The sequence below is a fragment of the Carcharodon carcharias genome, chromosome 10 (assembly GCF_017639515.1).
Source record: "Carcharodon carcharias isolate sCarCar2 chromosome 10, sCarCar2.pri, whole genome shotgun sequence".
Lineage (NCBI taxonomy): Eukaryota > Metazoa > Chordata > Chondrichthyes > Lamniformes > Lamnidae > Carcharodon > Carcharodon carcharias.
In genome coordinates, this window is record NC_054476.1 from 80,282,915 (window position 1) to 80,301,006 (window position 18,092).

The window sequence follows — 18,092 nt, forward strand, 5'->3', positions numbered from 1 at the left end:
CAGTTAATCAATCATATAAACCTATTTTAATATTACTGGAGTTTCAGATTATGACTGAAATAATAAAGTTTAATGCTATTTTAGTAATAAAATTAATTTTTGTATTTAAAATCATAAACCTACAGCTAGTCTTATAACTTCATACTGATAGTATGCATTTCTTGATGCTTCGTTGCTAAGTAATATCCTCACGAAGTCTCTGTAAAATCTCATGATAGTGCCAGGAAGGTTTGGAGCATGTTACAGGTCTATGATGACTATTTAACTGTGTTCTGATGTTTACTAAAAATCGGTTAATCAAATCCCATATGTTTTAATTAGGTATTCATCTTTTATTAATGATCAGTACAAACTTTTCAGGTGGACACATCACTGGTTATAAGCCCCTGCAAATCCTGCTGCGCAGCATGCCATGTTGTGGGTTAAGGAAAATGTGAGACAGTGTTTAATACCTGTCTAAACAAGGTCCAAACAAAACCTAGAGGGACAATTATTTCATATTTGTTCACACTCCACATTAAGTGAATAGATGATTGTCCTAAAAGAAGAAATTGGTACCCTAGTTCTAAGACTCTTCCGTATCCCATGCTATATTCTGGATATTGCACTTCGATTTTTCTTCTCTTGTCATTACTTGTAGTTGCACTTTTTCTCCTGTTGTTGTTGTAGTAGTAGTAGTAGCAGCAGCAGCAATAGTAGTAGTAGTAGGTTGCACACCAGGATAAAGTTCTTTCATAGCTTAATTCTTTACTTTCTTCTGAGTTACTTTGTAAGCTCTTATTTGTTCTTTAGCGGTCCTTTTAAACAAGCTCTTTTTAGTACTGTAGCTTCTTTGTCATCATTGTGCTCTAGGTTTTGAAGCTTGGTTGTTTCAGTCTTCAGTCAAGGCGTATATTGATCACAATGGAATTAAGTATAGCCCCTTTGTTCCCATGGAACAATATTGGTCAGTGCTACTAGAGTCCATTTCAAGCTAGAAGGTAACCATAACATTTAGTTTGAGGCTCATGCAGGACATTAGCAAAGTGTAAGGAAAAAGCTCCCTCAAAGGGGTTTCACTGTTACACAATCAGGAGGACTCTGGAGCAGAAATTCAATTCACAGCCACCAATTTTTCCATTGTTAAATTAGCAAAAACCTCCTCATTTTGTGGCGAATGGAAGGCCAATGACTAGGCATTTGGCAGCTTGAAATTGCAATTGTAAATGACCAAGTGGAGAGTTTTCCCAGGGCTGATGCAGAAGAAAAGTGCTAGAAGGGGATAGGTGGATGTGGGTACTGAGGGATATAAAGAAGCGGTTGAAGACCGTGACTGGATTTTAGTCCATGAGTCGGGTGTGCAGTGTTTAGAGAATTCCCACTCAGCAAATCTGACTTTTAAAAATGGCTGCCTGGACACTGGATTTTCAGTTGGGGGTGGGCTTTGTTCGAAGTCGGGGTGGGCGATCCTGAAAGCAGTGAGGAGGGTGCTGGGTGCAGAGGTGTGCTATGTCTAAATTTTTTAAAAACCATGAAACACCCCTCCAGCCCTCAGCACCCCCCTCACCCTACCCACATGCTCTCCATGCCTGCCAACCCTTGCCACCTTATGCTTTGTACCCATCACTATGGACCCTCATACCATCCGTGCCCCTGTACTCACCCCCTTGTAGCCCCATGCCAAGTTAGTGCCAACTCATGCCCTCCACTTTGCCCTTACTCCTACCATGTTAAGTCACCCAGTATCCACCATTGTCAGACCTCAGGATCAATGCAGAGGTAAGATAAAATGAAGTTCTATATAGTAAAGTTCTAAGTGTCCATTGCAGACATCACTATGTTGAAAAACACACTCAATTCATAAAAACCCATTTACAAAATTTACATTCTTTCAATTACATAGAGCCTTATAACAACAATAATTTCACTCAAGCACACAATCCCTTGTAACAGCAAACATTGGAATTCATAGTCCCACTTCAAAGAATATATAACCACTTATAGCTGTCAATCGAACTGTAAAATGGCTGGCAGTGTACTGTGATAATCGATGATTGTGAAATCAGTCATGCAGCACTAATCCAGTAATGGAGGCTCTCAGGCTATGTCAACAGAGTGAAATAGCAAGCCATGTTTTTATTTAACATTCCAAACATTTTTTCCAAAGATTTTTCAGGCAGGACTTTTAAATGCCTTGATAGCTCCCTTTGACAGGTGCTTTTGATAGTTCCTTGACGCTTTTGACAGGTCCTCTCGACAGTTCCTCTTGATACTTTTGACAGGTCCTCTCGAATTTGCTTTTTACGGTTTTGGCAGGTCTGTTAATAGTATGCGATTGAAACCATGAGAATAGAGAGGCCACATGAGATATCACGGTCGGCTGGGACCCCATGAATATAGATAAATTCAGATTAGAGGTGAGGCAAGGTATGACAGTGTCTTAGCTGCTGGGGTCATAGATGTGCCATGCCAAAGAAGGAACCAACCTATCATGGATCAATAATATAGAATGCAAAGTTAGCAGGTGGGAATAAGTTGAGTAGAGTTCATAATAAAGTGAATTAATGGCCAATTGAAGAAATTAGCTGATTGATTTAATGGCCATTACGTATGCCATGATATGTTCTTCTCGCACTTACATCTGCGACTAAGCTTAAGTTTAAAGAGGTTGAATTTTCTTGGAGTTTCTCCTGTCCCCCAACCATAACTTTGTTTGATGTTCAGTGTAAAGCCTGTTTACGTGTGTAAATGAGATTTCCATTGAACTAATGTTGAAGCGACAGAACAGACGGATCTCTGATAATATGCACTGCCATTGAAGCAATCTGAGGTTGATAGCCTGAAGATGGAGTTGTACCCTTCTGCTTTTCATCAGTCAGCACAATGCTATTGATTTCCTTATTGATCTACTGCAATCTCTTTTGAAATAAATCATTTTTTGAGAGGCAAATTGAGGAGATACTGGATGCCTTTTAGAAACAATAGAATATCAAAGAAATCCCAGACATAGGTGCCTTGATCAGTTGTCAATTTGTTTAAACCTCTGAGTTATAAAAGAAAGCAGGGTACCTTTCAAGGCGAGTGGCTTTCATTGAAAGAGTAAGAAAAAAAGCTCCTTCCACTTAGTACCTTCACTGTGACACAGTCCAAATGACTGCCTGGGGGAGAAAGTCAACTCACTGCCACCCATTCATCTGCATCAGAATTCCACCCATGGAATCAACATCCAATAATTGGAAATCCTACTCTAACTGCAATGGAACGTTCTCATAACCAACAAAGTATTTGTTTTCCTGAGAATCTCAATCAGCTCAGACTGAGAACTTGAATAAATTATCTAAGTAAATAAAGTTCTGAAGGGACTGCAACTTAATGAAACCTGTCCCTGATCAAGTCAGGTTTAATGAGAGTTCTTGCACCGTTAGTCTATTCTCTCTACATTGTTTAAGAATTTTGATGCAAAGTTTTATCCTGTACCCCAAGTCAAGCAACACCTCTATTTTAAAATTCTCATTTTCAAATCCCTCCATGATCTTGCCTCTTCATAGCAGTTGGAGTAGGATTTCCAATTATTGGATGTTGATTCCATGGGTGGAATTCTGATGCAGATGAATGGGTGGCAGTGAGTTGACTTTCTCCCCCAGGCAGTCATTTGGACTGTGTCACAGTGAAGGTACTAAGCAGAAGGAGCTTTTTTTCTTTCAATGATAACCATATTGATTCAAGGTGTCTAGGGCACCTGCTTGAAATAGGCATTAGGCTCCTTAGATATGAAAATTGGAGTCTCTCTAAAATTCAAAAATGAATGGACAAAGCTTGCAATTCATGTGCTTTGCCCAGTTGCACCAGATATTGAGCAGCCCACCAAGCAATTCTTGAAGGGACCAATGGAACTTGCCTAAAAAACAGTACACTTTTTTTAAGACTGTTCCTGGACCCATAATAAAACAGCAGCATGCTGTTAGCGTTATTTGTGGATACCTCTTGAGACCATCTCTCCCCACTTCACCCCTGAAACTGTTGGCCAGTTCAACGAATTTGATTCAGGCCTCAGGATGGCATGGACTGGCAGATAGAGTGATTATATCTTAGATTTGTGATAGTTTTGGGTGCAAGGCAAATTTTTTGATCTCTGTCAATACTTCTAATACTGACACATAATCCAACATTTTGTGATTCAGTGGGTTATCATGGTGTGTTTATGGGTGAGCTAAATGTTATGGAAGGTTATTCATTTTATTTCAAAGAAATTTTCTGTAGTTCAGCAGAATTATTCTTCAAAATAGTCAGAGGGTGCTTCTGACATGATAGTTTGATGATTACAGATTTTTTAAATATGCTACCTCTTTCTCACACAAAGAAGAATCTTTTAATAGAGGAAAACCTCCAGTTCTCCCATTATTTTATTGACTGAATGGGAAACATAATTTTCATCGTGAAACCCTCCCACACAGCCACATTATTCAAAGCATTGCCGAGTTGCCATTCACTCAAGGGCGTAAACATTTTCAACAACAACAACAATTTTATATACAACAGAGTTACATTGTGTCTGTAATATAATAAAATGTTCTAAGGCACTTTACAGAATGTTACAAGGTAAAATTAGACTGAACTATTTAAGACGATATTGGGACGGATGGCTAAAAGCTGGTCAAAGAGATAGGTTTTAATGAGAGTCTTAAAGGAAGAAAGACCAGTACGGGGTTGGAGAGGTTTGGAGTATGGGCAGCTGAAGGCACAGCCACCAATAGTGGAACAATTAAAATTAGGGAAGTTCAAGGGGCCAGAATTAAATGAGCACAGAAACTTGGAGAATTTTGTGATTGAAGATTACAAAGATCGGGAGAGGCAAGATCATGGAGGGATTTGAAAATGAGAATTTTAAAATAGAGGTGTTGCTTGACTTGGGGTACAGGATAAAATTTTGCATCAAAATTCTTAAACAATGTAGAGAGAATAGACTAACAGTGCAAGAACTCTCATTAAACCTAACCTGATCAGGGACAGGTTTCATTAGGTTGCAGCCCCTTCAGAACTTTACTTACTTAGATAATTTATTCAAGTTCTCAGTCTGAGCTGATTGAGATTCTCAGGAAAACAAATACTTCATAGGTTGTGAGAAAGTTCCATTGCAGTTGGAGTAAGATTTCCAATTATTGGATGTTGATTCAATGGGTGGAATTTAATGCCCTCCCCTGAGTCAAGTTTTGTGGCAGGATGCATTTAATCAAGCAGGAGGGTGGCAGGTGGGAACCCTGCTGCCTTTCTGCCTCTGCCCTGATTAAGTCCAGAGTAGGAAGGCTGGTGGACGGCCTTCCCACCCCACCGCCAATTGAGGCCCTTAAGTCGGCAATTAATACCCACTAAAGGGCCTTATCCCACCACCACTAGTATTCACCCAATGGCAGTCGGAGGACTCGTCATGTGGGAAGCTCAAAAAACAAACCCTGCTTGCGGGGTCCCCTCATTCAAAGACACACAGTGGCTGGGGGGGGACTTGGCACCGGAAAGCGGTTAGGCCCTGCTGAGAGCCACCCCTTTCCTTTGCTGCTGACCATCCTCCCCTCTCCCCTGAGACCCCCACCTCCATTCTGCCATCACTTGCCTGTGGCCTGGGTCCCAGGCTGATCCTTGGCCTCTCCATGGTGCATTGCCGGCAGTTACCACCACTCCCACCAGTGGCGTTGCCTGTAGTGACGGCTACTGGTCTCTGATTGACCAGCGGCTCTCCGAGGGGTGGTGGGGGTTGGGGGAGTCAGGATTTCTGCTTCCAGGGTGCTTGATCCCAGGGAAGGCCTGCCACTGGCAAGAGGCACATAATATAGCGGGCCTTCCCGAAAGGAGGCAATACCAGGCTTTTGCTGGCTCTCCAGCCAGCAGGGAGATCCCCATCACCTCCATTAAATATTGCCCCATAAATTTTCATGCAGTATGGAATACTTTACAACGATTCACCTTTGAATGCTTTAATCTCTTAATAGGATTCAAGCACATTCTTTCTTATGGATTTTACGCCTGGTTGTGGCATCATGAATGAATTAAGTCTTGAACTTTTGAACTTTCTTTCCAAAAAAGTAAAATTAGCTGATCATAATCCATCCAGTATTGTTAAATGTAATAATGGCAAGAATGTCTAATCTTATTGACATATCCTGCTGACTCATTATTTAGCTACAATTTTAAACAAACTTTCTTTGGCCAGAACGTGCGACTTCTTGCTAATGGTATCGTTCTGGTGACATGCACTTAAATATGGAAATAATTATTTTGGTTTTGCGAATGAGATTGTAAAATTAATTCATTGGTTGACATTCCTTTAGATGGCTCATTTTACCTTTATTTAAAGAAAAATAAACACTAGTTGTGTTTTTTCTGCCCAGCAGAAATGCAGGGCATTATGTTTAGAGGATTAATCCATTTGTTAAGATGATTAATGCATTGTGGTTTTTTTTATTGGTAAAGAGAAAAGCCTGGTAGAAGTGCTTAGTACTGTCAATAGATTCAAAGTAGAAACATGGTTTAGACTGGGCCACTCCCATATGATTAGAAAGAATTGTGCACCAGAAAGATGATCTGCAAATGAACTTGTATAGAGATGTTTTGCCAAGGTTGATGTGTGTTTCAGGGGAAGAAGAAGTTGTATTTGTCCCCCAAAAAAATTAGAAAATTCACACTTTTTTACATAACGTTTTCTTTTTCATCATTTAAGAAGTATTTTCTTGTTTTTAAATGCAGCCTATGTGTTCCAACAAAAGAGATACTGTCTACTCTACACAATTAACTGCAGAACTACTCTTCATACAAATAAGTAACACTTGCAGAAGTTAATGCCTACTTTTCAACATCTTGTTTATCACTGTGACAGCAGTTTTTAATCATTTATTCACTTATAGGCACTGATTTTGATGCAATTAACTTGTGTTTTATTTTTTAAGTTCCTTCTGTGGCTACATTTGCCTTTCTGGAAAATCTTGTCCAGTACTACAGACTCCATCTCTTGCAATCAGACGTTGGAGAAGAAAGAGGCACCCTGATACCTGAGGTACCAGATCACCAACAACAACCATTAAAGAATAAGGTTCAACATCATTATTCTCAACATCATTCTCATCACCCACCAATGCAGCTACACCTTCAGCAACAGTATCAAATTCAACATCCAGAAGAACAACAACCAGTGGATCAGGAGGGTCCAGAACCTCAACAGACACAACAGAAGTGTTCAGAACAAGAGCTTAAGGTTGAACAATGTGATGAAATTCCAGCACAGCATCATAGCCAACAATATTACCCAGAGCAACCAAAACAGCAGTATCAGCAGAAAAACCACAAAGAGCAGTTCTGTGAAGTACCACAAAATAACAGCCAATGTCAACAACAGCTGGTGGTGGAGCACCATCCATTGAATTCAAACCAATTGACACAACTCCAGCAACAGTCACCACACCAATTAACTCTACTCCAGCAACAGTCGTCACATCAATTGCCGCAACTTCAACAATCAACACATCAATTACCACAACTGCAGCAACAGTCAACACATCAATTACCACAACTGCAGCAACAGTCAACACATCAGTTACCACAACTGCAGCAACAATCGCCACATCAATTGCCACAACTCCAGCAACAGTCGCCACATCAATTGCCACAACTCCAGCAACAGTCGCCACATCAATTGCCACAACTCCAGCAACAGTCGCCACATCAGTTGCCACAACTCCAGCAACAATCGCCACATCAATTGCCACAACTCCAACAACAATCGCCACATCAACTGCCACAGATACAGCAATCATCCCCCCACCAACTGCCACAACCCCAGCAGCAAGTACCTGACCAGAAGACATTCTTATGGCAGCAAGATGACCTACAACCATTGCCACCAGCACCGCCACGTCCCCAACATCCACTTCACCATCAGCTTCCACAGTACCAATGCCCTTCACTCCAGGAGCCACCACATCTGCAACATAGGTTGCAGCCTTCAACTTTCAAAGATATATGTCGTAATCTGAAAGCAGTAGCAGCTCGTAAACGTATGCGACAAAGCCAACCATCGGTAAGAATCATCTTTTTATATAAAATAGATCTTTTATATTGATTAGCTGTTTTCAATTGAATGTATATAAATCAGATAAAAGTCACTCTCTGCCAATTTACCAATGGCCCCGAAGTGAAAGAGGTATAAATGTGATTTCCATGGTTATGAATTCACAGGATAAAACTTTTATAGTCTACATGAATGGAGGGTGTGAAAAAGTTGATTACTTGGACCGTCTGTGTAAGAGTGTGTGGGAGTGTGTACATGTGTGTGCAAGAGTGAGAAAGAGATGCCAAGGTCTTAAAGAGAGTGCAGAGGATTTTACTAGAATGGTTACAGAGATGAGGGACTTTGGTTATGTGGAAAGACTAGAGAAGCTAAGATTTTTCTCATTAAAGCAGAGAAGGTTAAGGGGAAATTCAATAGATCTGTTGAAAATTAGGAGGGATTTTGATAGCGTACAGGCAGCAAAACTGTTTCCGCTGTCAGTAGACTTGGTAGCCAGAGGACATAGATTTATGACAATTAGCAAAAGGACCAGGGGGTCAGAAATGTTTTTATACAGCAAGCTGTTATTATCTGGTATTTCACTGTCTGAAAGAGTGTTGGGGCAGTTCAATAATAATTTTCAAAAGGAAATTACACATATACCTGAAAAGGAAAGATTTCCAGGGTTATGAGGAAAGGGTAGGGCAGTCGGACTAATTGGATAACTCTTTCAAAGGCCTGTATTTTCACAAAGCCATGGAGACTCTGGGGACCTTCCAAAATTCCGGGTTGGCATCTGGATCTGGAAGTCCTGCCTGCATTACTGACAGATCCTATTTTTGCCGGCGGGTGCGGGAGGGGAGGGGGACAGGATTGGGAACAGAGATGGAATGTTATTCCACATGTGGGAACCCTGAACTCAGCCAGGCTGAGTTCAAATGTTTTTGCTGGAGTAAGGGCCTTATCCTTCTGTGTGGGACTGATGAGTCTTTAGAGAAGTCGTAAATGCTCTTGAAGGGTGGATAAGGCCTGGAGAACTGCCAAGTTATTTAAATAGCTAGTTCTTTAAAAATTGAAAAAAAAAAACTGCCTGCCTGCGCCTGTATGAGGTAAAAAAAATCTTTTCCAGCAGTTTCGGTAGCTATTTGTTAACATATTCCTAAGTGCTATCATTATAGTATTATTGATGCTTGCCTGCTTCCCACAAACTGTCATAACCACAGTGGAAGACTTTAAGTTCACAGTTTGTTTGACAGCTTAAAGAGGCTATTAAAGGATTAGCTTCTTTGATGTGGGTTTACGTTCATAGTCTGTTGTTATTGGGGGTTTAGTACTTGAGGGAATTTAAATGTTTTGAATGGGCATTCATGAATGGGATTTTTTTTAATATAGTGAACACTGTAATAGACACTTAGAACTTTTTTTTTCATCTCAGCATGGCTTCTGAGATCTTCCTGTGGTGGATACTAGGTGAGTTGACATGGAGGGTGGGGGTTAATGAGTTGGCATGAAGTTGGCATAGAGGCAATACTGGCTCATGGGGATGGGTGGGGGCATGGATTGGCATGGAGGGTATGCGGTCCATTAGGAATGGGTGAGGGGCACAGATTGGCATGGAGAGTATGAGTCATTGGGACTGGGTGGGGGACATAGGTTGACGAGGGTATGAGGGACCATTGGTGATCAGGGGGCATGGGTTGGCACGGGTTGGCATGTATAGGAAGTGGATGGGGGAGGAATGAGGTGGTTCGACAGGTGAGGGTTAGAGGGCCTTAAGTTTAAGAAAACAATTAGGACGAAGAAAACCTAGGCAGGCCTTCTCAACAGTTTGCCTTTGCTCTCGGCTGCTGTAGCCGCCTCTGATCTGTGTCCGGGAACAACAGGCCTGAATCCATCCCACACCTTGCCCTCCAGAACGCAGATTCTGCCATTCGAGCCACCTTTTTTTGAGGCGGGAGGGAGTGGGGAAATTTCCTGACTCCCGCTGCCTAACTTAGGAGCAAAACTCCAGGAAAAACAGGCATGATCAGCCCAAAAGCTCCCTTCTGTGCTCTGTGATTCCAGCATTTAAACTTTTTAACTCATTTATTACTGTCACAGGCAAGTCCAGAATTGACTACCCAACCCCAATTGTCCTTGAGAAAGTATTGGTGAGCTGCCTTCTTGAACCACTGTTCCTCTCAAAGCACAGTTAGGGAGTTTTAGGATTTGAAGGGACTGTGATATATTTCCAAGTCAGGATGGTTTGTGAATGGAGGTAACTTGCAGCTGGTGGTTCCCATGCACCTGTTTCTGTTGTCCTCTGTGGTTGAAGTTGCCGGTTTGGGAGGTACCGTTGGAAAAGCTTTGGTGAGTTACTGCAATGCTTGTAGATTCACAGTGTGCCAGTGATGGAGGGATTGAATGTTTAAGGTTGTGGGTGGGGTGCTTGTACTGCATGAGGTCGAGAACTTTAGTGTTCAAACTCATGATAGAAAGGCTTTTCAATGATAGAAAGGCTTTTGGAGGTCCAGTACACTTAAATGAATAGACTGCATGCAACAAAAAATAATTAGAGGGAACATTGACCCTCACGATATTGATGGTGGGGTTTAGAGCACATGCACCTTAAATGTCCAAAGCACGGTCAATAAGGTTGGCAAGCTGTAGGCACAATAGCAACAAGCAATTATGATACAGCGGCATTAATGGAGACCTGGTTCAAACGGGGCAATTAATATTCCTGGTTACAATGTATTCAGGAAATATGGGGCAGGATAAAAGCTAGCAGAGTAAGGGTGGCTGTATTAATCAAATATACTGTTACAGCACTCGAAAGGGATGATGTGGTTGAGGATTAAAAGACAAAACTATTTGGTTAGAATTAAGGAACAACAGAGAATCTATTACGCTACTTGGGCCTGAATTTTTCAGACACGTCTGCGTCGGGCAGGCTTGGCAGGAGCGGATGGGGGTGGCACCTGCGATTTGGCTCCGCTCCATGATTTCACGCAGGCAGGCCAATTAAGGGGGTAGGAGGGAGAGCGGGCCTGGCGCGCAGTTCACGCCTGCGCATGAAAGAGCGCTTCAATCTTCCTGAGGTACGGAGCTGTCTTTGGGAGATTGAAGCACTTTTTGAAAAAATTAAGTACAATAAAAATTCAATGAAACATGTCCCCTTGTGTCACATGAGATGGGACATGTTTTTAATTTCAAAAGGAAGTTTTTATTTAATTTGTAAAAGCTTTAGGAAACCTCATCCCGCTCGTGGACAAGGTTTCCTAAAAAATTTAAGGCTGCTTGGTATTTTCGCCTGCCCGCCAACCATTAGGTTGGACAGGCAGCATAAACCTCAACTCAATTACCTTGTTAATGGCCTTAATAGGCCTTTCAATTATTGGTGGGCGTGTAGCTGACTCCGGCACACGCCCGCCGAACAAACTATTGTGATGGTGCGCGGTGACATCAGGATGTCAACAACATTGCGCATCATTTTACATTCCGGCGTGTCGGGTGTGCGTCCGCACGCTGAAGGTAAAATTCTGACCATACTATTGACTACCAAATAGTGGAAAGGAGATAAAGGCACACATTTCCAGGCAAATTGCCCAAAACTGCAAATGCTCTAGAGTAGTGTTAACTTTGAAAATAACAGTCTGTGGGTAAAGAGTGGATAAATTATTGAAATGTATAGAAGAGAACTTTCTTGATCAATGTGTTTTCAACCCAAAGAAGAAGGAAGCAGTGCTGGATCTAGTTCTTGGGAATGAACTGGGGCAAACGGAGCATATTTCATTTGGAGAGTATTTGGGAGAGTGATCACAGTATCACTGGATTTAGAGTAGTTATGGAAAAGAACAAGAAAAAAATCAAATTGTGAAAATATTTAACTAAGGAGGGCTAATTTCAGTGAACTGAAAAGGGATCTGGCCTAGGTAGATTGGAATCAAAATTGCAGATAAAATGGTAAATGAGCAATTGAGAGGCCTTACAAAAAAGATAGTGTGGATACGCATCCCATGAGGGGGAAAGGATGGGCCACCAATGTCAGAGCTCCCCGGATGACCAAAAACATAGAGGTTAAAATGTAACAGAAAAAAGGAAGCCTATGATAAATGTCAGATTCATAATATAGTAGAGAACAAGCTAAATGCAGAAATATGGAGGAGAACTGAAAAAGGAAATAAGAGGTACAAAGAAAGTATGAGACTAGATTAGCAGGTAACATAAAGAAGAACCCAAATATTTTTGATAAATATATAATTGTAAAAAGGTCATTATAAGATGGGTGGGGCTGATTAGGGACTGAGAAGGAGATCTTTTTGTGGAGGCAGAAATCATGGCTGAGGACTAAATAAGAACTTTGCATATCTTCACAAAAAAGGATGCTGCCAGTGTAAAGGAGGAAGTAATATTGAAATTGGATAGGATAAAAACATGTAAGGAGGGATTGAAAAGTTCGATGGCCTTCAAAGTGGAAAAGTCATATGTTCCTAGGCTGCAGAAGGAAGTAAAAGTGAAAATTATTGAGGCTCTGGCCATAATTTTCTAATCCTCCTTAGAGATATGGGACTGGGGCCAGAGTACTGAAGGATTGAAAATGTTACAACCTAGTTCAAGAAAATGGAGAGAGATAAACCTGACGGTGGTGTTTTAGAGACAACAATCAGGAATAAAATGATTTGGTGATTTGAAGAATATGAAAAAAAGACATTCATTTTTTTCCTCATGTCACTTCTGGTTCTTTTGCAAATCACCTTACATCTGTGTCCTCCAGCCACTGAAGCAGTTTGCCCTTATTCACTCCATTAAAACCTTTCAAGATTTTAAACACCTCTATCAAATTTCCCGTTAACATTCTCTGCTCTAATGAGCAGAACCCCTATATCTCTAGTTTCTCAATGTAACAGACGTCATTTATTACAGGAGCAAAACTAGTAAATTTCTAACACAAAAACAGAAATACCTGGAAAAACTCAGCAGGTCTGGCAGCATCAGCGGAGAAGAGCAAAGTTGACGTTTCGAGTCCTCACGACCCTTCAACAGAACTGAAGTAAATCTCTTCTGCAACCTCCAACTGAGCCCTAACCAGAGTTTTATAAAGGTGAAGCATAGCTTCCTTGCTATTGTACTCTATGTCTCCATTTATAAAGCTAAGGATCCTTATGTCCTTACAAAGCCTTCTCAACTTGTCCTGCCACTTAAGCCTTCTGTATGTTTATCCCACAGTGCTCTCTTTTCCTGCATCTATGTAAAAATTTGTACAATTTAGTTTAGATTGCTTCTTCCTACCAAAATGAGCCAGTTCACAATTACTTCTCTGTGTTAAATTTCATCAGCATGTCTCTGCCCATTCCACCAGCCTGCCTAGGTCCTCCTGAATTGCCCCCCTTACTGTTTACAACATTTGGAATTTTGTCTAATTGTAAACCTTGAAATTATGTCCTGTATACCCAAGTCTAGGTCATTAATATATATCTAAAATGGCAATTGTCCAAAAGTGACTGCAGGGAGATATCACAGCAAGACAGCTGTTCACCCCCAATCTCTGCTTTTTGTCCCTTGACCAATTTTGTATCCCTTTAATCCCATGGGCTTTAATTTTGCTAGCAAATCTATTACGTATACTTTAGCAAGTGTCTTTTGAAAGTCCATGCACACAACATCAAACACGGTATTTAAACCCACTCTCTCCTTTACTTCATCAAAGACTTTGATCAAATTAGTGAAACACAATTTTCCTTTAACAAATACATTCTGGCTTACAACATATGCATTTATTTAGGACCTTTAGCATAGTAAAATGTTGCAAAGTGTTTCATCAAGAGCATTATCAAATAAAAATTGACACAAGGCACATAATGGCTTTTAAGAAGCATTTTAAAAAAGGAGAGAGCTGGAACAGTGGTAAGGTTTAGGAAAGGAATTTCACTGCTTAGGCCTTAGGTAGCTGACAGCATGGTTATCAATGGTGGAGTGATTAAAATCAGGGATATGCAAGATGCCTGAAATAGAGAAAAACAGAGATCTCAGAGGGTTATGGAATTGGAGTAGGTTATGGCAATAGTGAGGGACAAGGCCATCAAGGGATTTGAAAGCAAGGATGAGAATTTTAAAATTGAGGCATTGTTGGACCAGGAGCCAATATAGATCAGCAAGCACAGTTGTGTTGGGTGAATAGGGCTTGGTGTGAGTTAAGATACAGGCAGCAAAGTTGAAAATAAGATAAGGTTTATGGAGGGAAAATAGGACGTTGGCCAGAAAGTATTGCAATAATCAAGTTGAAAGGTAACAAGGCATGGATGAGGGTTTCAGCAGCAGATGAACTGAGACAGAGTTGGAGATGGGGGATGTTATGGAAGTGGAAGTAGATTGCGGCCAGAGCTCATGAACACTGGCTGAATAGGATGTTGCAGATATCTATTCTAGCCTCAAAGGGATGAAATTAGTGGCTTGAGTTGGGGAATTGAGTTTGGAGCAGGGATCAAAGACAACGGCTTTGGTCTTTCATTATTTAGTTGGAGATTGTTTCTGCTCATCCTGAATTGGATGTTGGACAATCAGCCTAATTAATCAGAGACTGTGGAAGGATTGAGAGAGAGATGCTGGTAAGGTAGATCTGGTTGTTGTCAGCATTCACATGGAAGCTGACATGTTTTCGGATCATGTCACCAAGGGACGGCATGTAGATGATAAATAAGAGTGGCCCCAGGGTCTCCAGAGTGTGGGAGTGGGAAAAGAAACCCTTGCAGGTGATACTGTGGCAAGGACTGGATAGATAAGAATGAAACCAGGTGGGTTAGTTGCTCCAGCTAGAACATGGAGAGAGGCATTGAAGGAGGGCAGTGTACTCAAATGTGTCAAACTCTAGACAGATCAAAAAGGATGAGGACGGTTAATTTACTAAGTTCACAGTCACATAGACCATTTAAGACTTTGAGGGCTATTTCTGTGCTGTGCCGTGACAGGATAGAAACCTGACTGGAGGGTATCAAACATGGAGTATCCAAGTGCCTATTATTTTGCCCCAGATTAATGTCTCTCAAAGTTTCACCACCATTGAAGTTAGGCTAATTGGCCTATATTTGCTGGGTAAACCTTTTCCCTTTTTTCAACAGGGGTATAACATTTGCAATCCTCCATATCTAAGGAGGATTGGAAGATTGTGCCCAGAGCCAGTGTTCCTTCTAATTTATTTTGGAGTTTGCAGCAATTTGTTTAAGTGCACGACCCCATTAAATTCTCTTGCGCAACCTAAGTGGGAAATTTGGAGTTACGGCAATGCTGTACAGCTTAGAGAACACATTTCCCAGAGCTTCTGAGCTTTCCACTCATAGGCCAGGATTTTTCAGCCAACATGCGGGGGCGGGCCCAACATGCTGGCGCATAAAATGACATGCGATGACGTCGGGCACCTGTCCTGACGTCATCAAGATGTTTCGTTCAGCAGGCACGCGCCGGAGTCAGCTGTACACCCGCCGATAATTGATAGGCCTATTAAGGCCATTAACAAATTAATTAATGTCAAGTTAACACTGCCTGTCCAACCTTACATTTTTTAGGAAACCTCATCCATGAGCGGGATGAGGTTTCCTAAAGCGTTTATGAATTAAATAAAAAGTTTTCCTGAAAAATAAAAACATGTCTCATCTCATGTGACACAGTCACATGAGGGGACTTGTTTCATTACATTTTTATTGATTTTATTTATTATTTTCAAAAGCGCCGTGCCTCAGGGAGGTTGTAACACTCTTTTGCCCTGACTCGTATATGAATATACAGAGAGGGAGAAAGCCATATCCGCACAAAAAGATATTTGTTTGAGTAATTTGCAGCTTTGGTTGATATGTCTTGTCATTTGATCTGACGATGAGGATGTTTTTAATAAACATATAAACGAAAAAAAATTTCTTTCAGAGTTTCAATATTTTACTCTAGCAAAAAAATAGTAATGCCTACCTGAGTGCCGGAGTTGCGACATTGTGTGCAAACTGAAAAGACAAGGGGAATTCAGTGGTACAATAGCATGTTCTCTTTTTAATTAAAAAAATGCACTCTCACCAAGAAAAATCTTTGATATTTTTTAAAAATGTAAATTTTCTTGCTAGCATGGAAATTCTCAGAAATCTGTTCCTTGTTAACTTGTTCTGTGAGCATAAATTACAGGAAATATCCCAGGGAAGCTCAATTTCAACAGCAGGAGGCATGAATCCAATCTGGCTGGAGAGCTACTCTGAAGCTGCATGAACATAGGAAACTATGCAATAGCCTATAAAATGCTTTCCAAGTTTGGGAGTTCCAAAGTTGTTGTGAGATTGACTTACAGTTGTGCACCTTTTGTTTGTACTAGTGTCACTTAAGGTCACTGGAGTACTCTCTTTAGTTGATGATACCAGAATGCCCAGCAGGGAGAGAAGAACAGTTAGAGAGTCTCCATGTCAGCAGAAAAATTAATATTTAAACTAATTTAGACTGCAGTGATTCAAGATCACCACCTTTTCAAGGTGACTAGGGACAGACAATAAATGCTGACTTTGTCAATGACACCCGCATCCTGAGAATGAATATAACAACTGAATTTTCTTTGGGAGTATAATTTTCTTTTATTAAAAATAGGTGTTATTAGATCAAAAAGCGCTTCCCTAAGACTTTCTTTCATTTGATCATAAAAGGTGTACATAATATAAGACCATGGTCTGTGTTTTTAATTCCACAGCCAATCACACTTCAGCAATTAAGCAGGTTTCCTGCTTATGGTAATGTTTTGATGGACAGAAATAGTCCAGCTCATCAATAGTGAAGAGAAGATGTTAGTTTAGATCTGTAAATTTGTGTTAATTTTATTCTGTGTATTTATATAAGTTTTGTATCTGTTAAGTTAAGCATACTTCTTTGCACTTTATATAAGTTGAGTCCACATTGCATACTCTTGGGGTCAGTTATAGTGTAGGTTATCCAGAGGTAAAACAATAGTATTCTAATTGACTGTGCCACTTAGTCCCCTTATCCACTGTAGTCCAATAAGGTACTTTGACATTTCTTTGCATTCTGTACCTTGGGAAAGAGGCTTATTTTGGTTCATGTCATGGGTTTGCACACTTCAGTGGAGTTGGCTTCTACGTAGATCAGCTCCATGATGCTGCTTAATTACTGAAGTGTGATTGGCTGTGTCACTGCTGTGCCATTTTGTATGTACAAAGTATTGAAGTTATGACATCCACAGCATGTGACATTAATCCATAAGTGCTCAAAATTTGACAAACATGTTTACTATCATGTTGACTGGTCGTGCAGGAGCTTGGGAACCAGTGGCAAACCAAGAGACCCAGCAAGACCAGGGAGAGAATTTTAATTGCCAAGAGGGTGTGGGTTCGGATGCAGGCAGAGATTTAAAACCAGACAACTGCTGGCATGTCAGAGATTTGACATGATCCTGTTCACTTCTGCCTTTAACAGGGGCGCTTTCTGAGGTGAGCAGAAAACTCCTGTGGAGTGGTCAGGTCAGATATTTAAATATCCAATTGATTGAGCCTTTAACCCAGAATTTTGGCTTTAACAACCAGTGTACAGGTTTCCTGACCTAAGAGGAACTCACCAGGGTCAACAAGGTGAGAGCACAGCAGGGACTCCATAGCTGCTATCCTGCCTATGTGAAAGACTTGTAGTCACAGGACTTCTTCTGAGAGTGTGCTTTCACACTTCTACAGGTGATTTTTGCCAGTCATTTCACCTGCGTTGGACTTTGCTCACTTAGATTTGCACTTCCTGCTGTCAGCCTTCACTGCAGCATGGGAGCAACTTATCAGCTACACTATGGACCTCTAATGAGGAACAACAAGAGCAGCCAAACCAACAACACCAGCAGAAGCAGGAGCAGCGACAACACCAACAGCGGCTGCCTTCGCCGCAGCCCCATTTTGCTCCACAGGACAGAGGGGATGGACAGAGAGCTCCAATTCAAAGGGGGCAATACCCCCTGCACAGGGCAAAAAGGCAGAGGATTGGCTTCCTCAACATGATGGAACAACAGTGCCTCGGGGGGAAATAAAAATGCTGGAAATACTCAGAAGGTCATGGAGCATCTGTGAAGAGAAACAGT

The 18,092-nt window shown here is 41.1% G+C and overlaps 1 protein-coding gene across 8 annotated transcripts in view; it reads left to right on the plus strand.

Annotated features, from left to right (window-relative positions):
* Positions 1 to 18,092, plus strand: part of prdm11 (PR domain containing 11) — a 191,308-nt gene that overhangs the window by 114,847 nt on the left and 58,369 nt on the right. For 2 of the 8 annotated variants that reach the window (XM_041196775.1, XM_041196774.1), the window contains exon 10: positions 6,918 to 8,044. The exons of the other annotated variants lie outside the window; for them this stretch is intronic. In XM_041196775.1, coding sequence (XP_041052709.1) covers positions 6,918 to 8,044 — 1,127 coding nt within the window. The remainder of the gene's footprint in view (positions 1 to 6,917; positions 8,045 to 18,092) is intronic. 8 annotated transcript variants of the gene reach the window in all.